General features: G+C 41.6%; 1 protein-coding gene across 1 annotated transcript in view; it reads left to right on the top strand.

Moving 5' to 3' along the window:
• LOC124695012 overlaps positions 1-23807 on the top strand; it is a 26304-nt gene extending 2497 nt beyond the window's left edge. Inside the window, exons 2-6 of the mRNA XM_047227914.1 lie at positions 20994-21018; positions 22043-22154; positions 22256-22369; positions 22452-22702; positions 23747-23807. Coding sequence (XP_047083870.1) covers positions 20994-21018; positions 22043-22154; positions 22256-22369; positions 22452-22702; positions 23747-23751 — 507 coding nt within the window. The 3' untranslated portion in view covers positions 23752-23807. The remainder of the gene's footprint in view (positions 1-20993; positions 21019-22042; positions 22155-22255; positions 22370-22451; positions 22703-23746) is intronic.
• Positions 23808-25046: the final 1239 nt, after the last annotated feature.

The raw sequence follows: 25046 nt of genomic DNA on the forward strand, positions 1-25046 counted from the left end.
CATTTGATTTCTCGTTTTTGATAGATCTCAACTAAGGACATCCATACCGGGACAACATAGACAACGGATAATGGATTTCTTTTTAATGCTTGAGCATTCAACAACAGATAGTATTCTCATAAGAGATTTGAGGATTAATGTCCAAACTGAAACTTCCACCATGATTCATGGCTTTAGTTAGCGGCCCAATGTTCTTCTCTAACAATATGCATACTCAAACCATTTGATCATGATAAATCACCCTTACTTCATACAAGACGAACATGCATAGAAACTCACATGATATTCAACAAAGGTGTAATAGTTGATGGCGTCCCCAAAAACATGGTTACCGCTCAACAAGCAACTTATAAGAAATAAGACACATAAGCTATATATTCAATACCACAATAGTTTTTAAGGCTATTTTCCCATGAGCTATGTATTGCAAAGACAAGGAATGAAATTTTTAAAGGTAGCACTCAAGTAATTTACTTTGGAATGGCAGATAAAGGTAGGTATGGTGGACACAAATGGCATAGTTTTTGGCTCAAGGATTTGGATGCACGAGAAGTATTCCCTCTCAGTACAAGGCTGTGGCTAGCAAGGTTGTTTGAAGCAAACACAAGTATGAACCGGTACAGCAAAACTTACATAAGAACATATTGCAAACATTATAAGACTTCTACACTATCTCCTTGTTGTTCAAACACTTTACCAGAAAATATCTAGACTTTAGAGAGACCAATCATGCAAACCAAATTTCAACAAGCTCTATGGTAGTTCTTCATTAATAGGTACAAAGTACATGATGCCAGAGCTTAAACATGATCTATTTGAGCACAACAATTGCCAAGTATCAAATTATTCAAGATAATATACCAATTACCACATGAAGCATTTTCTGTTTCCAACCATATAACAATGAACGAAGCAGTTTCAACCTTCGCCATGAACATTAAAAGTAAAGCTAAGAACACCAGTGTTCATATGAACGAGCGGAGCGTGTCTCTCTCCCACACAAAGAATGCTAGGATCCGATTTTATTCAAACAAAAACAAAAACATAAAGACGCTCCAAGTAAAGCACATAAGATGTGACGGAATAAAAATATAGTTTCACTAGAGGTGACCTGATAAGTTGTCGATGAAGAAGGGGATGCCTTGGGCATCCCCAAGCTTAGATGCTTGAGTCTTCTTGAAATATGCAGGGATGAACCACGGGGGCATCCCCAATCTTAGACTTTTCACTCTTCTTGATCATATTGTATCATCCTCCTCTCTTGATCCTTGAAAACTTCCTCCACACCAAACTCAAAACAAACTCATTAGAGGGTTAGTGCATAATCAAAAATTCACATATTCAGAGAAGACATAATCATTTTTTAACACTTCTGGACATTGCACAAAGCTACTGAAAGTTAATGGAACAAAGAAATCAATCCAACATAGCAAAAGAGGCAATGCGAAATAAAAGGCAGAATCTGTCAAAACAGAACAGTCCGTAAAGACGAATTTTTCAGGGGCACTTAACTTGCTCAGATGAAAAAGCTCAAATTGAATGAAAGTTGCGTACATATCTAAGGATCGCACACGAAAATTGGCAGATTTTTCTGACTTATCTACAGAGAGGTCTGCTCAAATTCGTGACAGCAAGAAATCTGTTTCTGCGCAGTAATCCAAATCTAGTATTAACCTTACTATCAAAGACTTTACTTGGCACAACAATGCAATAAAATAAAGATAAGGAGAGGTTGCTACAGTAGTAACAACTTCCAAGACTCAAATATAAAACAAAAGTGCAGAAGTAAAATAATGGGTTGTCTCCCATAAGCGCTTTTCTTTAACGCCTTTCAGCTAGGCGCAGAAAGTGTGAATCAAGTATTATCGCGAGATGAAGCATCAACATCATAATTTGTTCTAATAATAAAATCAAAAGGAAACTTTATTCTCTTTCTAGGCAAGTGTTCCATACCTTTATTGAAAGGAAATTGATACTTAATATTCCCTTCCTTCATATCAATAATAGCACCAACAGTTCGAAGAAAAGGTCTTCCCAAAATAATGGGACAAGATGCATTGCATTCAATATCCAAGACAACAAAATCAACGGGGACAAGGTTATTGTTAACCGTAATGCGGACATTATCAATCCTCCCCAAAGGTTTCTTTATAGAATTATCAGCGAGATTAACTTCCAAATAACAATTTTTCAATGGTGGCAAGTCAAGCATATCATAGAGTTTCTTAGGCATAACGAAATACTTGCACCAAGATCACATAAAGCATTACAATCAAAATCATTGACCCTCATCTTAATGATGGGCTCCCAACCATCTTCCAACTTCCTAGGAATAGAAATTTCAAGTTTTAATTTATCTTCTCTAGCTTGAATGAGAGCATTTGTAATATGTTTTGTAAAGGCCAAATTTATAGCACTAGCATTAGGACTTCTAGCAAGTTTTTGTAAGAACTTAATAATTCAGAGATATGAAAATCATCAAAATATAAACCATTATGATCTACAGCAATGGGATCATTGTCCCCAATATTTTGAAAAATTTCCGCAGTTTTATCATAAATAGTTTCGATAGTTTTAGCAGTTTCAGGCAATTTTGCACGCTTTGCACTAGGAGTAGAAACATTGCCAACACCAATTCTTTTAGCATTGATAGTAGGAGGTTTAGCAACATGTGAAGCATCAACATTACTAGTGGTGGTAATAGTCCAAACTTTAGCTACATTATTCTCTTTAGCTAGTTTTTCTTCTCTTTCCCACCTAGCATGCAATTCAGCCATCAATCTAATATTTTCATTAATTCGAACTTGTATGGCGTTTGCTGTAGTAACAATTTTGTTATCATTATCCTCAGGTTTAGCAGCCATTTTATTAATTAAAGAAGATTGTGCCTCAGACATGTATGAGATTCGGTTTTCAGCATTTGAAATCTTAGTTTGCAAACCAGAAATCTCCATATTCAAATTTTCAAGTTGATTCCCTATATTTTTCAACAAGGCAGATTGTTCATTCATAGTTTTAGTAAACAATTGATTTTGCTCATATTGTGATTGCATAAAGCTCTTGGTAGCTATTTCAATTTCTAGCATCTTTTCCTCATTAGGAAAAACAGATCTACCATAAGAATTACCATAAGGATTACCATAAGGATTACCAGCAGGATATGGCCTATAGTTGTTACCAGAATTATTCCTATAAGCATTGTTGTTGAAATTATTATTTTTAATGAAGTTCACATCAACATTCTCTTCTTGAGCAACCAATGAAGCTAAAGGAACATTATTAGGATCAACATTAGATCTACCATTCACAAGCATAGACATAATAGCATCAATCTTATCACTCAAGGAGGAGGTTTCTTCAACGGAATTTACCTTCTTACCTTGTGGAGCCCTTTCAGGTGTGCCATTCGGAGTAGTTGATCATCATATCATCAAGAAGCTTTGTTGCCGCCCCCAAAGTAATAGACATAAAAGTACCTCCAGTAGCCTGAATCCAATAGGTTCCGCGAAGAAAAATTCAATCTCGCATAGAAGGTTTGGATGATCATCCAAGTAGTTAGTCCATGGGTAGGGCAATTCTTCACCAAATATTTCATTCTTTCCCATGCTTGAGCAACATGTTCATTATCCAATTGCTTAAAATTCATTATGCTACTTCTCAAGGATATAATTTTAGCAGGAGGATAATATCTACCAATGAAAGCATCTTTAAATTTAGTCCATGAATCTATACTATTCTTAGGCAAAGATAGCAACCAATCTTTAGCTCTTCCTCTTAAGGAGAAAGGAAACAATTTCAGTTTTATAATGTCACCATCTACATCCTCGTACTTTTGCATTTCACAAGGTTCAACAAAATTATTAAGATGGACAGCAGCATCATCAGAACTAACACCTGCTCTCTCATAACAAGATTTAGTAAAGCGAGGTTTAATTTCATAAAATTCTGCATGTAGTAGCGAGTGGATCAATAGGTCCGTGATACGTCCATTTGCATCACTATTTTATATTATAATTTGCTGTTATTCATTGATATATTTCATATTTGGAGATGATACTTATGTTATTTATCTATTTTGCATGATTCATGATTATTGGAGGATCGCGCACCGGAGTCAGGATTTTGCTGGAAAAAGCGCCGTCAGAGTGCAATATTTCGGAAGATCAACAATTGACGGAAATTATATGAAAAATCCTATTTTCCAGAAGACGAAGGGAGCCAGAAGGGGGAGCCGAGGAGGGCCGCCGTGGGCCCACCTTATAGGCCGGCGCGGCCCAAGGTCTGGCCGCGCCGCCCTGTGGGGAGGGGGCCCACAGCGCCCTCTGGCCTCCTCTCCTTCGCGTACATCTTCGTCCCGAAAACCTAAGCTCGTGGGGGATAGTCGCGAAGAGTCACAGCCGCCTCTGCGGGGCGGAAAACACCAGAGAGAAAAGAGCTCTCCGGCAGGCTGAAATCCGCCGGGGAAATTCCCTCCCGGAGGGGGAAATCGACGCCATCGTCATCCTCATCGAGCTGGACATCATCTTCATCATCATCACCATCATCTTCACCATCATCACCGCCATCTCCACCGCTGCACCTCGTCACCGCTGTAACAATTTGGGTTTGATCTTGATTGTTTGATAGGGGAAACTCTCCCGGTGTTGATTTCTACTTGTTATTGATGCTATTGAGTGAAACCATTGAACCAAGGTTTATGTTCAGATTGTTATTCATCATCATATCACCTCTGATCATGTTCCATATGATGTCTCGTGAGTAGTTCATTTAGTTCTTGAGGACATGGGTGAAGTCTAAATGTTAGTAGTGAATTATGTTGGTTAGTATTCAATGTTATGATATTTAAGTTGTGGTGTTATTCTTCTAGTGGTATCATGTGAACGTCGACTACATGATACTTCACCATTTATGGGCCTAGGGGAGTGCATCTTGTATTCGGTTGCTAATTGCGGGGTTGCCGGAGTGACAGTAAACCTAAACCCCCGTTAGTATATCGATGCGGGGAGGGATAGCGGGATCTCGTAGTTTAAGGTCGTGGTTAGATTTATCTTAATTACTTTCTTGTATTTGCGGATGCTTGCAAGGGGTATAATCACAAGTATGTATTAGTCCTAGGAAGGGCGGTGCATTAGCATAGGTTCACCCACACAACACTTATCAAAACAATGAAGATTTTTTCAGCTATATGAAGCGAAAGCACTAGACTAAATTCCCGTGTGTCCTCAAGAACGTTTGGTCATTATAAGTAAACAAACCGGCTTGTCCTTTGTGCTAAAAAGGATTGGGCCACTCGCTGCAATTATTTCTCTCGCACTTTACTTACTTGTACTTTATTCATCTGCTATACTAAAACCCCCCGAATACTTGTCCGTGAGCATTTACAAGTGAATCCTTCATCGAAACCGCTTGTCAACACCTTCTCGCTCCTCGTTGGGTTCGACACTCTTATTTATCGAAAGTACTACGATACACCCCCTATACTTGTGGGTCATCAAGACTATTTTCCGGCGCCGTTGCCGGGGAGTGAAGCGCTATTGGTAAGTGGAATTGGTAAGGGAAACCTTTACTGTACGTGCTGATTTTTATTTCTGCCTGCTGCTATAATTCATTATGGAGGGGCCTTCTCTTGAATTCCTCTTTGGAAAATCTACTACTACTGCAAAGGTAGTGGATGAGGCTCCAGGTGAGAAAGAGGTTCCATACAAAATACCTATGAAAATTATTGAACGTGTTGTGGATAACCGCTATGAAGGGGATGGAACTGTCCATCCTGGTGATCATTTACTTTTTTTACATGAATTATGCGGGTTATTCAAATGTGCAGGTATTGCTATGGATGAAGTTAGGAAGAAACTATTCTCTATATCGCTGTCTGGTAAAGCGGCGCACTGGTATAAATTGTTGAAGAATAGGGATTCTCTTAATTGGGAGGACATTGTGCCTTTATTCTATTCCAAATTCTATCCTCCAAGTGAAATTCACAAAGATCGGAACCGCATATATAATTTCTGGCCTCATGATGGAGAGAGTATTGCCCAAGCTTGGGGGAGATTGAAGTCTTTAATGCTCAAATGCCCCATTCATGAGCTTCCTGGTAATATTATTATTGATAATTTCTATGCAAGATTGTCTTTTCAAGATAAGACTTTGCTAGATACTTTTGTTTCGGATCATTTACACGCAACAAAGAAGAGTTTAAAAGGGACCTTCTTGATCGGATCCAGGAGAATACTGAAGGATGGGAGAACGACAGAGATAGAGAGTCAGGTATAAGCTATGATTATAAATGCATTGAAGTTTTTATGGATACTGATAAATTTCGTAATATGAGTGCTACTTATGGTCTTGATTCTCAAGTCGTTGCAAATTTTTATAAAGCTTTTGCCTCTCACTTTGAATTGCCTAAGAAGAATTTTGATAAGTATCATGAACCATATAAAGATAAAATTGATTCATCTATAAATAAATGTGCTATAATTGAAACTGCTGATCATATTATTCCTGAAGCTTATATTGAAAAAACTCCTTTCCCTGCTAAAATGAAGGAGTACTCTGTTATATCTAGTGCAGTTAATAAAAGTGCAAAGAAACCTATAGAACCTGAAGAACAAATAAAGGTTGAACCTGCTGTTGCAATAATCAAAGATCTTGTTACTGAAAATGTAGAAGATGGTCATATTATTTTCTGTGAAGATGCTTCTAATATTGTTTCGCATCCTAATAAGTCTAGAAAAGCCAGTGTTCCTATGCTCTCTGTTAGAATTGGTGATCATTGTTATTATGGTTTATGTGATATTGGTGCAAGTATTAGTGCCATTCCTTATGAGCTTTACACGGAGATCATGCATGAAATTGGTTCTTGTGAACTTGAAGATATTGATGTGGTTATTCGATCGGCTAATAGAGAAACTATCTCTCCTATTGGTATTGTTCGAGATGTGGAAGTTCTATGTGGTAAGATTAAATATCCTGCCGACATTTTGGTACTTGGTTCTCGCTGCTAGTAAGTATTGTCCTATTATTTTTGGTAGATCTTTCCTAAATACTTGTGGAGCTGTTATAGATTGCAAGAAGGAAAAAATTATGACTAAATTTGTCGGTGAATCTTATGAGTTTAATTTCTCTAAATTTGCCAAAACCCCTTATAAAGCTGATTTGCCTAATAATGATTTTAGAGTTGAACAGTGTGCGTCTATTGCTCTTGCTCCTAATAATCCTTTGCAGCAATATTTAGAGGATAGTGAGAGTGAAGTCTTTAGGGAAGAAAGAAATGAGCTTGATGAAATTTTCCTTCGTCAACTGATACGTCCCAAACGTATCTACTTTCCCGAACACTTTTGCTATTGTTTTGCCTCTAATTTGTGTATTTTGGATGCAACTAACACGGACTAACGCTGTTTTCAGCAGAATTGCTCTGGTGTCTCGTTTTTGTGCAGAAATCCAACTTTCAGGAAAATCCTCGGAATTTATGCGAAAGGTCCTATTTTCCCAGAATATTGACGGAGCCAGAAGGGCAAGCCAGGTGGGGGCCCGAGGGACCCACACACTAGGCCGGCGTGGCCCAGGAGGGGGGCGCGCCGCCCTGTTGTGTGGGTGCCTCGGCTGGCCCCCGACTCCCTTCTTCGGACTACTTAATGCCTTTGACCTAAAAACGCACGGGGGTTAGAAGAAATCGCGAGAAGACATCCAGTACGCCGCCACCATCGTGAAACTCCGTCTCGGGACCAGAAACTCCGTTCTGGCACTCCGCCGGGACGGGGAATTGGAGGAGATCATCGCCATCATCACCACCGACGCCTCTCCATCGACCAGCCATGTTTCCCCCATCCATGTGTGAGTAATTCCCCGCTGTAGGCTGAAGGGGATGGTAGGGATTGGATGAGATTGGTCATGTAATAGCATAAGATTGTTAGGGCATAGTGCCTAGTGTCCGTAATTGGTACTTTTATGATATTGTTGCAACTTGTTATGCTTAATGCTTGTCACTAGGGCCCGAGTGCCATGATCTCAGATCTGAGCATGTTATCAATTCATTATGATATTCATTGCTTTATGATCTTACCTGCAAGTTGTATACACGTATTGCTGTCCGGAACCCGAGGCCCCAAAGTGACGAAATTGGGACAACCGAAGGGGATGGCGGTGATATGAGGATCACATGTGTTCACGGAGTGTTAATGCTTTGCTCCGGTGCTCTATTAAAAGGAGTGCCTTAATTTCCAGGAGATTCCCTAGAGGCCCGGCTGCCACCGGCTGGTAGGACAAAAGATGTTGTGCAAGTTTCTCATTGCGAGCACGTACGACTATATATGGAACACATGCCTATTGATTGATTAGTACTTGGACACCGTTTTATTATTATCTGCAAATGCCCTGCTTTGATTGTTACATGAGTTTCTCTCATCCATGCAACGCCCGTTCATCCATCCATGTGCCTACAGTATTTTAATCATGTTGTTTACTATAATCACTACTGCTGTCTTTGTTACTCTGTAGCTGTTATTTCACTACTGCTACTGCTATAAAACTGTTACTACTGATAAACTCTTGCGAGCAAGTCTGTTTCCAGGTGCAGCTGAATTGACAACTCCGCTGTTGTTGCCTGCCAAAACCCACCGGCGAGCACCGACGAGCAACACGGAGAGCCGGGAGGCTCCCAGGACTGCTGGTGGGCCCTGGTCCCTCGGGCAACAGCCCGCAATGCTCTGGCACACGTCCCAGCTAATGCAAGGGCGTGCCACCTGACCTATACCTGGTCAGGAAGGTGATGGATTGCTTCAAATAGTTTCCTGCATGGCAAACACGTAAACATTAAATACGAGCCTCGATCGGCTCTTAGGTTGCCCTGCGGATCGGCTCAAAGAGCCGATTACCCCATGGTTCACGTTGAATTTACAATAACATGGGGATCCTGCTTTATCAATATAAAGTTAAACCAATCTACGATAGTCTAGGGTTTTCACCGCATAACCAGAACATCCTACGCGTAGTTGAGCCTAGCAGATACGAAAGATGATGGAAAACCAGTTCTAAAAGAGGCCTAAAAACCAACATGAAGTCGATTCCCGGAACAATCCCTTCTAGGACCAGCAAACTATACCTTACGCACTACCGGATCGTTCAACCCGTTTGCAAGGCCTAACCATGCAGATATCAAACTAATCCTTGTAGAACAAGGAACAACTATAACAGATCGGATCTACTAAACAAAGATTAAGCAAGATGCTGCCCTTACACCCAAGATAGGTGTAAGGGCAGCTAGACATTGAGGGGCAGCGTAGCTAAACAAGCATATCATAAAAGCATCGACGTAAGCCCCAAAACATCTACGATAAGGGTGTTGCTCGCCATCAAAAAGGCTTCAGCACGAGAAACACCAATAACGAATAACCGATATCGCCTAGATCGCGAGATGCGATCTAGGCAGCATGTTGCTTACCCGGGAGAAACCCTCGAAACAAGGGGTGGCGATGCGCCTAGATTGGTTGGTTGTGAACGTGATCGTCCTCCTTTCTCAATAACCCTAGGTACATATTTATAGTCCGTAGACTCTCTAATTTGGGAATAAACCTAACCGTGTACGAGCTAAACTCTATCTCTTAATTCTAACAAAGTCTACCATAATGTACAAATACAAGGGCAATCTGGCCCAAACTCTCGTACAAGGCCGATTCAGAGACGCTTCATACGCATGTCCTCTAAGCCCATCTTCGATCAAGGCCCATCTCCTGCTCTGGCTAAATTCTGGTGATAACACATGCCCCCCTGGTTTTGGCAATGATAATTTCAAAACCACTTCTGTTTTTTTCTTCATTGGGTCACGCGTTGCAGAGCAGAATCACTTCAGTGTCTTTTCATCACGATGCCCTGTCTTCTCAACTTCTCTGTACTGCACGACTTGACAGACTTGACAGACTTGACACCGCGTCCTCGAAAACTGCCCAAGCATTGAATCATCTCCACTATATCCCCTTTATTTAATCTCACCCAAGCAGCTCGCCTCTTCATCCTCCTGTTCCACATTAGCCATCGACCAAAAACCCTCCTCTGCACCATGGACTCCTCCTCCTCCTCTGCCTCATCGGGTCTCTCCTTCCAGTCCTCCTCCTCCAGCGAGCCGGAGCCGGAGTTCAACCTGATGGCGGCGTACGAGGCCCTTGCCCCAGCGCACTGGGACGAGAGGGATTGGGACTTCTCCGTCTGGTCTGAGGATGACGCCTCCTTGGCCGACGGGGAGGACAACCTCCAATTCCTTGTGGATGGGGGGTTGGAGGAGGAGAGCGACGATGCCTTCTCCTGGGACGGCTTCTCCTCTTTCGACGAGGAGGACGTGGAGGATGACTCCTCCTCCGACGAGTATCCGCCGATGAAGCGCCTTCGCACCGGGTCGGAGGATGACGACGACGATGACGACGAGGAGGAGTACGGAGCACCTGCCGCCGGCTACGGCAGCAGCGACGAGGACTTCGCCGGCAGCAGCGCCGACGAAAACTACGACGGCGACGACGAGGGCAGCGATGGCCCTTAGATTAGGGACTACTAGATAGAACTACTGGTAGTAGTGCATTAGGCAGCAAATCCTCCTTTTGTGAGCAATCGGCTCTTCTTGTAAAAATCCCCTTTTAATCAATGAAGAAAGATTCCATGTTTGATTCGTCCGATTATCAAAATAGATCAATGCTCAAAGAGCCGATGGCAACGCATCGGTCATTACCGAAAACGCCAGCAAGGCCAGGCCCAAAATTCAAACGGTGACATGATGCTTGCTTGTGGCAGTTGTTCCTCTATAGTCGATGGCTACGCATCGGCTTTTTAGTTCTAAAGTCGATGTCAGTGCACCGGCTGTGCTTTGCATAGTTAATTTTTTTTTTACTGGACGATTTCATGCATCGGCCCCCATATTTCACTGTCCATCATCCCACATACTCGGGAAATATTTCTTGAGATGCTGACCATTGACAGCCACTGGGAACTTCACACCACTCAGCTCCTCGAGCATGTATGCGTTGCCCTTTAAAACTTGGTCGACTCTGTACGGGCCGTGCCAATTTGGAGACCACTTGCCATACACTTTATCTTTAGTCCCCAACGGCAACACAGCTTCCCATACCAGATCGCCGACGTGGAACTCCTTTGGTCTCACCTTCTTATTATATGCACGAGCTACCTTGGCTTTGTTCTCTTTAATCTTCTCAAGCGACCAAAGTCTAAGTTCCGTGACATCCTCAATGCTATCACTCATCAGGGCAGCATATTCTTCAGTTGTTAAATCATTCTGAAACGTAATCCGCCTCGAGCCAGCCGTGATTTCCCAGGGCAACACGGCTTCTTGTCCATAGACCAGATGGTATGGCGAGGTTTTTACCGCTCCATGACATGACATGCGATAAGCACACAAAGCCTCCGACAATACCTCGTGCCAACGTCTAGGGTGCTCGTCAATTTTCCTCTTAATCAGCTTGATAAGGCTCTTGTTGGACGCTTCAGCCTGCCCATTTGCTTGAGCATAGTATGGAGACGATCGGATCAGCTTAATTCCCATGTCCTCGCAGAACTCTCTAAACTCGCGAGAAACGAAAACCGAACCTCCATCAGTCGTGATAGTCTGGGGAATCCCAAATCTGTGAATGACATGTTCTTTCACAAAATTGATAACATCGGCCGATGCTACTGACTTCATAGGGACGGCCTCTGATGCGCGTATAATTGACTCATCCGTTGGGAACCCCAAGAGGAAGGTGTGATGCGCACAACAGTAAGTTTTCCCTCAGTAAGAAACCATGGTTTATCGAACCAGTAGGAGTCAAGAAGCACGTCGAAGGTTGATGGCGGCGGGATGTAGTGCGGTGCAACACCAGGGATTCCGGCGCCAACGTGGAACCTGCACAACACCACCAAAGTACTTTGCCCCAACGAAACAGTGAGGTTGTCAATCTCACCGGCTTGCTCGTAACAAAGGATTAGATGTATAGTGTGGATGATGATTGTTTGCGAGAAAACAGTAGAACAAGTATTGCAGTAGATTGTATTCGATGTAAAAGAATGGACCGGGGTCCACAGTTCACTAGAGGTGTCTCTCCCATAAGATAAATAGCATGTTGGGTGAACGAATTACAGTTGGGCAATTGACAAATAGAGAGGGCATGACCATGCACATACATGATATGATGAGTATTGTGAGATTTAGTTGGGCATTAAAACAAAGTACATAGACCGCTATCCAGCATGCATCTATGCCTAAAAAGTCCACCTTCAGGTTATCATCCGAACCCCTTCCAGTATTAAGTTGCAAACAACAGACAATTGCATTAAGTATGGTGCGTAATGTAATCAATAACTACATCCTCGGACATAGCATCAATGTTTTATCCCTAGTGGCAACGAGCACATCCACAACCTTAGAACTTTCGTCACCTGTCCCGGATTTAATGGAGGCATGAACCCACTATCGAGCATAAATACCCCCTCTTGGAGTTAAGAGTAAAAACTTGGCCGAGCCTCTACTAATAACGGAGAGCATGCAAGATCATAAACAACACATAGGTAATAGATTGATAATCAACATAACATAGTATTCTCTATCCATCGGATCCCGACAAACACAACATATAGCATTACAGATAGATGATCTTGATCATGTTAGGTAGCTCACAAGATCCGACAATGAAGCACATAAGGAGAAGACTACCATCTAGATACTGCTATGGACCCATAGTCCAGGGGTGAACTACTCACTCATCACTCCGGAGGCGACCATGGCGGTGAAGAGTCCTCCGGGAGATGATTCCCCTCTCCGACAGGGTGCCGGAGGCGATCTCCAGAATCCCCCGAGATGGGATTGGCGGCGGCGGCGTCTCAGTAAGGTTTTCCGTATCGTGGCTCTCGGTACTGGGGTTTCGCGACGAAGACTATATGTAGGCGGAAGGGCAGGTCGGGGGGCCACACGAGGGCCCCACACGCCGGGGCCGCGCGGCCAAGGCCCGGGCCGCGCCGCCCTGTTGTGGCGGCGCCTCGTGGCCCCACTTCGTAAGTCCTCCGGTCTTCTGGAAGCTTCGTGTAAAAACAGGCCCCTGGGCGTTGATTTCGTCCAATTCCGAGAATATGTCCTTACTAGGATTTCTGAAACCAAAAACAGCAGAAAATAGCAACTGGCTCTTCGGCATCTCGTTAATAGGTTAGTGCCGGAAAATGCATAAATATGACATAAAGTATGCATAAAACATGTAGATATCATCAATAATGTGGCATGGAACATAAGAAATTATCGATACGTCGGAGACGTATCAGCATCCCCAAGCTTAGTTCCTGCTCGTCCCGAGCGAGTAAACGATAACAAAGATAATTTCTCGGAGTGACATGCCATCATAACCTTGATCATACAATTGTAAGCATATGTAATGAATGCAGCGATCAAAACAATGGTAATGACATGAGTAAACAAATGAATCATAAAGCAAAGACTTTTCATGAATAGTACTTTCAAGACAAGCATCAATAAGTCTTGCATAAGAGTTAACTCATAAAGCAATAAATCAAAGTAAAGGTATTGAAGCAACACAAAGGAAGATTGAGTTTCAGCAGTTGCTTTCAACTTATAACATGTATATCTCATGGATATTGTCAATGTAAAGTAATATAACAAGTGCAATATGCAAGTATGTAGGAATCAATGCACAGTTCACACAAGTGTTTGCTTCTTGAGGTGGAGAGAGATAGGTGGACTGACTCAACATAAAAGTAAAAGAAAGGCCCTTCGCAGAGGGAAGCATTGATTGCTATATTTGTGCTAGAGCTTTGGTTTTGAAAACAAGAAACAATTTAGTCAACGGTAGTAATAAAGCATATGTATCATTTAAATTATATCTTACAATTTGCAAGCCTCATGCATAGTATACTAATAGTGCCCGCACCTTGTCCTAATTAGCTTGGATTACCGGGATTGTCATCGCAATACACATGTTTTAACCAAGTGTCACAAAGGGGTACCTCTATGCCGCCTGTACAAAGGTCTAAGGAGAAAGCTCGCATTTGGATTTCTCGCTTTTGATTATTCTCAACTTAGACATCCATACCGGGACAACATAGACAACAAGTAATGGACTCCTCTTTAATGCATAAGCATTCAACAACAGATAATATTCTCATAAGAGATTGAGGATTGATGTCCAAACTGAAACTTCCACCATGATTCATGGCTTTAGTTAGCGGCCCAATGTTCTTCTCTAACATTATGCATGCTCTAACCATTAAATGAGTGGTAAATCTCCCTTACTTCAGACAAGACGGACATGCATAGCAACTCACATGATATTCAACAAAGAGTAGTTGATGGCGTCCCCAGGAACATGGTTATCGCACAACAAACGACTTAATAAGAGATAAAGTGCATAAGTACATATTCAATACCACAATAGTTTTTAAGCTATTTGTCCCATGAGCTATATATTGCAAAGGTAAAGGATATAAATTTTAAAGGTAGCACTCAAACAATTTACTTTGGAATGGCGGAGAAATACCATGTAGTAGGTAGGTATGGTGGACACAAATGGCATAGTGGTTGGCTCAAGGATTTTGGATGCATGAGAAGTATTCCCTCTCGATACAAGGTTTAGGCTAGCAAGGTTATTTGAAACAAACACAAGGATGAACCGGTGCAGCAAAACTCACATAAAAGACATATTGTAAACATTATAAGATTCTACACCGTCTTCCTTGTTGTTCAAAACTCAATACTAGAAATTATCTAGACTTTAGAGAGACCAATTATGCAAACCAAATTTTAGCAAGCTCTATGTATTTCTTCATTAATAGGTGCAAAGTATATGATGCAAGAGCTTAAACATGAGCACAACAATTGCCAAGTATCAAATTATTCAAGACATTTTAGAATTACTACATGTAGCATTTCCCGATTCAAACCATATAACAATTTAACGAAGAAGATTCAACCATCGACATGAATACTATGAGTAAAGCCTAAGGACATATTTGTCCATATGCAACAGCGGAGCGTGTCTCTCTCCCACACAATGAATGCTAGGATCCATTTTATTCAAACAAAAACAAAAACAAAAACAAACCGACGCTCTAAGCAAAGCACATAAGATGTGATGGAATAAAAATATAGTTTCAGGGGAGGAACCTGATAATGTTGTCGATGAAGAAGGGGATGCCTTGGGCATCCCCAAGCTTAGACGCTTGAGTCTTCTTAAAATATGCAGGGGTGAACCACCGAGGCATCCCCAAGCTTAGAGCTTTCACTCTCCTTGATCATATTGTATCATCTCCCTCTCTTGATCCTTGAAAACTTCCTCCACACCAAACTCAAAACAACTCATTAGAGGGTTAGTGCACAATTAAAATTTACATGTTCAGAGGTGACATAATAATTCTTAACACTTCTGGACATTTCACAAGGCTACTGAAAGTCAATGGAATAGAAAAATCCATCAAGCATAGGAAAACAGGCAATGCGAAATAAAAGGCAGAATCTGTCAAAACAGAACAGTTCGTAAATACGAATTTTATTGAGGCACCAGACTTGCTCAGATGAAAATGCTCATATTGAATGAAAGTTGCGTACATATCTGAGGATCACTCACGTAAATTTGCATAATTTTCTGAGTTACCTACAGAAAATTAGGCCCAGATTCGTGACAGCAAAGAAATCTGTTTCTGCGCAGTAATCCAAATCTAGTATGAACCTTACTATCAACGACTTTACTTGGCACAACAATGCACAAAACTAAGATAAGGAGAGGTTGCTACAGTAGTAACAACTTCCTAGACTCAAATATAAAATAAAAATACTGTAGTAAAAACATGGGTTGTCTCCCATAAGCGCTTTTTCTTTAACGCCTTTCAGCTAGGCGCGGAAAGTGTATATCAAGTGTTATCAAGAGACGAAGTATCAACATCATAATTTGTTCTAATAATAGAATCAAAATGTAACTTCATTCTCTTTCTAGGGAAGTGTTCCATACCTTTCTTGAGAGGAAATTGATATTTAATATTACCTTCCTTCATATCAATGATAGCTCCAACAGTTCGAAGAAAAGATCTTCCCAATATAATGGGACAAGATGCATTGCATTCAATATCCAAGACAACAAAATCAACGGGGACAAGGTTATTGTTAACGGTAATAAGAACATTATCAACTCTCCCCAAAGGTTTCTTTGTAGAATGATCAACAAGATTAACATCCAAATAACAATTTTTCAATGGTGGCAAGTCAAGCATATTATAGATTTTCTTAGGCATAACGGAAATACTTGCACCAAGATCACATAAAGCATTACAATCAAAGTCATTGACCTTCATCTTAATGATGGGCTCCCAACCATCCTCTAGCTTCCTAGGAATAGGAGCTTCACGTTCTAGTTTCTCTTCTCTACCTTTTATGAGAGCATTTGTAATATGTTTTGTGAAAGCCAAATTTATAGCACTAGCATTGGGACTCTTAGCAAGTTTTTGTAAGAACTTTATAACTTCAGAGATGTGGCAATCATCAAAATCCTAACCATTATAATCTAAAGCAATGGGATCATCATCCCCAATGTTGGAAAAAATTTCAGCAGTTTTATCACAGACAGTTTCAGCAGTTTTAGCAGTTTCTGGCAGTTTTTCAGGCTTTGCATTAGAAGTGGAAACATTGCCAACACCAATCCTTTTACCAATATTAGTGGAGGTGCAGCAACATGTGGAGCATTAGCATTGCTAGTGGTGGTAATAGTCCAAACTTTAGCTATATTATCTTCTTTAGCATTTTCTTCTTTCTCCCACCTAGCACGCAATTCGGCCATCAATCTTATATTCTCATTAATTCTAACTTGGATGGCATTTGCTGTAGTAACAATTTTATTATCAATATCCTCAGGTTTAGCAGCCATTTTATTAATTAAAGAAGATTGTGACGCAGACATGTATGAGATTCGGTTTTCAGCATTTGCAAGTTTAGTTTGCAACCAAGAAATCTCCATATTCAGATTTTCAAGTTGATTTCCTATATTCTTCAACAAGGTAGATTGTTCATTCATAGTTTTAGTAAACAATTTGTTTTTCTCATATTGTGATTGCATAAAGCTCTTGGTGGATCTTTCAATTTCCAACATCTTTTCCTCATTAGGTGAAACATATCTACCATAAGAGTTACCATTAGCAGGATATGGCCTAGAATTATTGTAATTGTTATTTTTAATGAAATTTACATCAACATGTTCTTTTTGAGCAACCAATGAAGCTAACGAAACATTATTAGGATCAACATTAGTCCTATCATTCACAAGCATAGACATAATAGCATCAATCTTATCACTCAAGGAAGAGGTTTCTTCGACAGAATTTACCTTCTTACCTTGTGGAGCTCTTTCCGTGTGCCATTCAGAGTAATTAATCATCATATTATCAAGAAGTTTTGTTGCCGCCCCCAAAGTGATGTACATAAAGGTACCTCCAGCAGCTGAATCCAATAGGTTCCGCGAAGAAAAATTCAATCCTACATAAAAGGTTTGGATGATCATCCAAGTAGTTAGTCCATGGGTTGGGCAATTCTTTACCAAAGATTTCATTCTCTCCCATGCTTGAGCAACATGTTCATTATCTAATTGCTTGAAATTCATTATGCTACTTCTCAAAGATATAATTTTAGCGGGAGGATAATATCTACCAATAAAAGCATCCTTACATTTAGTCCATGAATCAATACTATTTCTAGGCAGAGATAGCAACCAATCTTTAGCTCTTCCTCTTAAGGAGAAACGAAACAATTTTAATTTTATAATGTCACCATCTACATCCTTATACTTTTGCATTTCACATAGTTCAACAAAATTATTAAGATGGGCAGCAGCATCATCAGAACTAACAGAAGAAAATTGCTCTCTCATAACAAGATTCAGTAAAGCTGGTTTAATTTCAAAGAATTCTGCTGTAGTACCAGGTGGAGCAATAGGTGTGCATAGGAAATCATTATTATTTGTGCTAGTGAAGTCACACAACTTAGTATTCTCAACAGTACCCATTTTAGCAGTAGTAAATAAAGCAAACTAGATAAAGTAAATGCAAGTAACTAATTTTTTTTGTGTTTTTGATATAGAGGACAAGACAGTAAATAAAGTAAAACTAGCAACTAATTTTTTTGTGTTTTGATATAATGCAGCAAACAAGAAAGTAAGTAAAATAAAGCAAGACAAAAACAAAGTAAAGAGATTGGATTGTGGAGACTCCCCTTGCAGCGTGTCTTGATCTCCCCGGCAACGGCGCCAGAAAACAGTCTTGATGCGCGTATAATTGACACGTCCGTTGGAAACCCCAAGAGGAAGGTGTGATGCGCACAGCAGTAAGTTTTCCCTCAGTAAGAAACCAAGGTTTATCGAACCAGTAGGAGTCAAGAAGCACGTCGAAGGTTGATGGCGGCGGGATGTAGTGCGGCGCAACACCATGGATTCCGGCGCCAACGTGGAACCTGCACAACACAACCAAAGTACTTTGCCCCAACGAAATAGTGAGGTTGTCAATCTCACCGGCTTGCTGTAACAAAGGATTAGATGTATAGTGTGGATGATGATTGTTTGCAGAAAACAGTAGAACAAGTATTGCAGTAGATTGTATTCGATGTAAAAGAATGGACCGGGGTCCACTGTTCACTAGAGGTATCTCTCCCATAAGATAAATAGCATGTTGGGTGAACGAATTACAGTTGGGCAATTGACAAATAGAGAGGGCATGACCATGCACATACATGATATGGTGAGTATAGTGAGATTTAGTTGGGCATTACGACAAAGTACATAGACCGCTATCCAGCATGCATCTATGCCTAAAAAGTCCACCTTCAGGTTATCATCCGAACCCCTTCCAGTATTAAGTTGCAAACAACAGACAATTGCATTAGGTATGGTGCGTATTGTAATCAATAACTACATCCTCGGACATAGCATCAATGTTTTATCCCTAGTGGCAACAGCACATCCACAACCTTAGAACTTTCTGTCACTGTCCCAGATTTAATGGAGGCATGAACCCACTATCGAGCATAAATACTCCCTCTTGGAGTCACAAGTATCAACTTGGCCGAGCCTCTACTAGCAACGGAGAGCATGCAAGAACATAAATAACATATATGATAGATTGATAATCAACTTGACATATTATTCAATATTCATCGGATCCCAACAAACACAACATGAAGGATTACAAATAGATGATCTTGATCATGATAGGCAGCTCACAAGATCTAACATGATAGCACAATGGGTAGAAGACGACCATCTAGCTACTGCTATGGACCCATAGTCCAGGGGTGAACTACTCACTCATCACTCCGGAGGCGACCATGGCGGTGAAGAGTCCTCCGGGAGATGATTCCCCTCTCCGGCGAGGTGCCGGAGGCGATCTCCTGAATCCCCCGAGATGGGATTGGCGGTGGCGGCGTCTCCGGAAGGTTTTCCGTATCGTGGCTCTCGGTACCGGGGGTTTCGCGACGAAGACTATATGTAGGCGGAAGGGCAGGTCGGGGGCCACACAAGGGCCCCACACGCCGGGGCCGCGCGGCCAAGGCCCGGGCCGCGCCGCCCTGTTGTGGCGGCGCCTCGTGGCCCCACTTCGTAAGTCCTCCGGTCTTCTGGAAGCTTCGTGTAAAAATAGGCCCCTCGGCATTGATTTCGTCCAATTCCGAGAATATTTCCTTACTAGGATTTCTGAAACCAAAAACAGCGAGAAAACAACGAATCGGCTCTTCGGCATCTCGTTAATAGGTTAGTGCCGGAAAATGCATAAATATGACATAAAGTATGCATAAAACATGTAGATATCATCAATAATGTGGCATGGAACATAAGAAATTATCGATACGTCGGAGACGTATCAGCCTCCACCCATTTAGTAAAATAATCTGTGATGGCCAAAATCCACACATGGCCTTTACTCGATGGAGGACTGATTTTACCGATCATATCCATGCCCCAACCTCGAAATGGCCAAGGCTTGATGATGGGGTTCATTGCTGATGCGGGTACCATCTGAATGCTCCCAAACTTCTGACATGCTTGACACCCTTTATAGTAATTAAAACAGTCCTCGAGCATGGTGGGCCAATAAAACCCCGATCGCCTGATCAACCATTTCATCTTATGAGCCGATTGATGAGTTCCACAGGCGCCTTCGTGTACCTCGTGTAAGAGCCGATTTGACTCGGCTGGCCCCAAACATCTGAGAAGTAACCCTTCCAAGGTCCTATAGAACATGTCATCTCCAATAAGGACATACTTCATGGCCTTGTACCTTATCCGTTTAGGTGCCCCTCGAGCCGGAATCTTTCAAGTAATTGAAGACATCGGCTCTCCAATCATCAGGCTCCATGAACTGTACCTGGACATCAGCTCCATCTACTATTTCCTTGTAGCCTGACGCCATCTGTGCGAGATCATTCGCCTCGATATTCTGCGACCTCGGGACCCAGTTGAAGTTTATGTACCTAAATTGTGCCATCAGCTCACGGCATTGCATCCATAATGGGAAGAGCGACTCGCTCTCACATTTATATTCTTCCGTGAGCTGGGAAATCACCAACTTTGAGTCTCCAAAAAATTCCACCGCCTCTGCCCCAGCTTCAATAAGAAACTCCATCCCCTTACGTATTGCTTCATACTCAGCGACATTGTTGGTGCAAGGGGTAGATAGCCTGATGGAGAAGGAATAGGTTGCCCCCCGGGGCGACACGAGTAGAATGGCGATGCCGCAACCATCATCACAAACCGATCCATCGAAAAACATGGCCCATGCACGTACAGATAGTGCTGCTATATCAGTGTTGATTCGTTCAGCAATAAGATCGGCCAACGCCTGTCCTTTGAATGCTTTCGCAGGTTGATACCGGAGATCAAATTCCGATAATGCAAACATCCACTTACCGAGTCGGCCTTTCAACACAGGAGCCGACAGCATGTGTTTGATAACGTCTGATTTGCAGATGATGCAATTTCTGTCGTCAGAAAGATGTGATGAAGCTTGGTGCAGGTAAAAAATAGGCAGAGGCATAACTTCTCGATCTCAGGGTACCTAGTCTCTGCATCCAACATCCTTCTGCTGAGGTAGAAAGCGACTCTTTCCAGACCATCATAAACTTGCACCACTACTGAGGCGATGGAAGTGTCAGCTATTGACAGGTAAATATAGAATGGCCTGTCCTACTGGGGCGGAACCAGCACGGGTGGCTTCGTTAGATATTCTTTAATCTCGTCAAACGCTCGTTGTTGCTCTGCCCCCCAGCGAAACTCCTCATCAGCTTTAATCTTTACCAATCCCATGAACGGCTCGATACGTCCTGACAGGTTGGAGATGAACCTTCTGACGAAGTTGATTTTGCCGATGAGACACTGGAGCTCCTTCTTCGTGGTAGGTGGCTTCATTGTTCGTACTGCCTCCTGACTTTTGTCACATCCCAAAATTTTCCAAATTTTGGAATGTGAAATAAAAATAAAATCTAAGCTTGTTTGTTTGTCTTGGTTGAAAATTGACAAGGAACTAAAACTTTCTAAAAAGTTTTTCCAAAAATGGAGTTTTCAAAATGCTTGCATTGCATTCATAAACCCGAAGTAATGCAAATAAAGCCATATAGGCCTTTGTGCCAAGTTCGATTTTTTTTATTTATCAAAATGTTTTAAGCGTGCTTACAAAATATTCTTTACTGAATAAAGAATCCAATGATATTTTGTTTGTATTTTTCCGACTTGGTTTGAACTAGTTTTGACTCAATTTGGTTTCATCAAGTAATAAAGCAAAAAAAAAAAAAAAAAAAAAAACGTGGCAGCTCATCCGAACTCACAAACGCATCAGCTGATCAGCCAAAGGACCCGTTCTTTTCCTCTTTCTTTTCTCTCCTCACACGTGGGCCCCACTGCCACATCACCATCTTCTTCAAGTCCAGCGAAGAGACAACGCACGCACGACAGCGTACGTTTTCCGTTTCTTGTCATTCCTTCTCGTGTTGATTGTGGGCGTTTTAAGCCACCATTTGATGCACCGTTTATTTCTACTTAAGCCCCACATCCTCCTCTTCATTTCCCCTCAAACCGCACAAACCGAGAGCCTCCAGGCTGCTCGAATTTTGCCTCGCAATTCCGCGGTACCGTCGCGGTAAATCGTCCATTACGGTGAGCACGGTCCATCTTTTGATCTCTAGTTTCTTCCAAACATCCAATTTCTTCCTTGCACACATCTCAGACTTTGTTTCGTAATTTTTGGTGCACCACAGCGACGGCGCCATCTTCGACGGTGAGCACGTCCGCGGGAAGGTTTTCCGGCGATTTTTCCGGCGAGCTACTGCTCATGAACCAGAGAACCATCGACGCCTTAGTTCAACCTTTTGGTGAGTTCATCGAATGAGTATGTCGCATACGGTTGTCGATTCCTTTTACCAGTCGACTCCTCTAATCCTTGTCTATCTCTAGGACATGGTTGTGCCTCATATATTTGCTGTTAGCCGCGATGACCAACAGCACCCGACGCCGTTCGTTCCGAGATAAATTCCGTTGCCGCCAGCAGAGACCTCCGGGACGACGACGTGACGACCGTAGTGAGCGACGCCGACAACCCCTGAACAAATCCACAGAGAAGCGCTACACCCTGTGGTCTGGTTCGCCGAGCCCAGCGCCCATCGTCAACGTCGCCCTCAGAACTGCTCTCGAAAACTGCCGCCACGGTAATACCATCGTGCTTAAGTCTGAAAGTACTATGTGTACTGTTTAGATTATATTAACACTGATCGTTTAGATCCTTAGATCAAAATCGGAAGATCCAATTTTTTTTTCTTAAACCTGGAACTCTACATCTCTTTTCTTTCGCACGTGAACAGCAATCGGATCGATCAGACGTGCATTGTGTTAGCTCATCGCATAACTTTAAAATTTAATATCTTTAGTTTTAGAGCTCCGTTTTGAATCATTCTTTTTGCGTTGAGTTCGTAATTAAATTTCCTATCCGGTGATATTAATCTTTCCAATTATTAAATTTTCGAAATCTGAAGCTAAAATTTGATATTTGAACTATATTCTAGCCATTTCCACGGGTCTATAAACCCTAACCAAATTGAATCTTTTGGTATTAGATCTGTATTTCAATTATCTATCCAGTAGCACCACTGTACGAAATAGTTAAACTCATTTTTCAAGTATTTAAATTCAAATATGAGAATTTGAGTATATGATCATTATAGATTTAATTCTATATTTCTTTCCGACGTGATTCCTTTTTGCTAAAATGAATCGCTTGATCGCACCTTTTTCCACCCATCTCATTTAGATAGTTCCATCTTATTTCATTATCAAGCCTATCTATCCTATTTGTCGAGTTTGAATTATTCAAATGGCAAATGAGTTATTTGAGTAATTCAACATATCATTTTGCCCATACCCAAACCTATGTGAAACTTGTACTATTTTTGTATGTGTTGTCACACCATATTTAATAGTATTATAGTTGCACCATTGGAGACTAGAGTGAATTCTATTCACATGGGCCATTCAAATTCCATCTGTGCTTAAGTATCCTACCATTTGTTCCCAATATATCTTAGACCATCCATTTTCAAGTATTTGACTTTAGCCACTCAATCTATTAAATTCATATCCTGCAAGCCAAACCTCATGCCACACCTTAGTACCATAGAGAGTTTTTCGATTGTTTGTCTTCCTTGATTTAGTTGTTGTGGAATGTGTGTTTATGTGTGCTGTCTTTTACCTTATAGTTTGAATGGAGAGCTACGCGTTTTTGATGAGAGAAGTGAATGATCATCGACTACCAAAAAGGCAAGTGACGCACCCTCACAAATGTCCTAGATTTTATTCATGCACCGTAGTGATTTTTGTAGTAAGTCTAGGGATATGCTTTGCTTTTGTAATCCCAGTAGATAGCTACTTTCACCTGACCATATTTTGTCGCCATTAAATTTAGTTGATGCTTAGCTATGCTATGAAAATGTTTTGCTAGTGGTTAAAGAAAAAATAACTAAGTTTAATGAACTACCTGGGTGAATGGTGGAGCTTTGGAGCGGGTGGCTGCATCAGGGGGCCCTGTCAACGGCGATACCCTGGTGTGAGTACACATTTGCGGAAAGTCACCCAGGAATAAAGAGATTGTAGACAACCTTGCTCATTAGCTTACCGTACAACCACATGCTATATGGGCTCTGGCTTGACGGAGTATGTTGTGAGAACCCGGGCCCTACGTGACAGATGATGTAGGGGAATGTAGGTTGGTACGGGTCCGTAGAGGATGGTCTGGGGGATCACTTCAGAAAAATCTCGTCCTAGTCAACATCTGTCCATTTGAGCAAAATGTGCATCATGGAAGAAGAACAGACTAGGTCATGTGGGTAAATTTGTACAACCTCTGCAGAGTGTTAAATCTAAGTACTTAGCCGTGTCCCCGGTTACGGACAACTTGAGCGAACTGACAAGGCACATGTTCGAAAGTCTCCTCATCCCAACTTCTTAAATTAAAATTTTGATGGGTGAACAAGGGTAGGAGGAATTCACTGGTTTCCATCAGTGGTATTCTAGGTTCATTGATTTCTATCAATGGTACCGCTTAATAGAAGAGATAATGTTTTGAGAAATGATAGGTGAAAACTTGCTTTACGCAAAATTGCCTGAGCTCTACCAGCCAAATGTACACTTAAGTGTTAGGTTGCCATTTGAGTCCACTATAGTGTCATCTTGCCAATACATTCAAAGTATTGACCATTCGTGGTCGTAACTTTTCATGTTGCGGATGTTTTGAAAGACGAGTGAGTTACGATGATTAGGGTTACGAGTCTATCCTCAACATGCTCGCCTGTGGCACATGAAGACGAAGGACTCCATGCTATTTATGTTTATTCGTTGTAAAACTCTGATGATATGCTAGCCTTGTGCTATGCAATTTGTAATCCTTTATGTAAATTTTGGATCATACGATGTAATAAAGACCTTTGTTTCTTGGTATTACATCTTGTACTGTGTGTGCTAGCGATTGATCCAGGGACTAGCACAGATACGCACAGAGAT

The sequence above is a fragment of the Lolium rigidum genome, chromosome 3 (assembly GCF_022539505.1).
Source record: "Lolium rigidum isolate FL_2022 chromosome 3, APGP_CSIRO_Lrig_0.1, whole genome shotgun sequence".
Taxonomy (NCBI): domain Eukaryota; kingdom Viridiplantae; phylum Streptophyta; class Magnoliopsida; order Poales; family Poaceae; genus Lolium; species Lolium rigidum.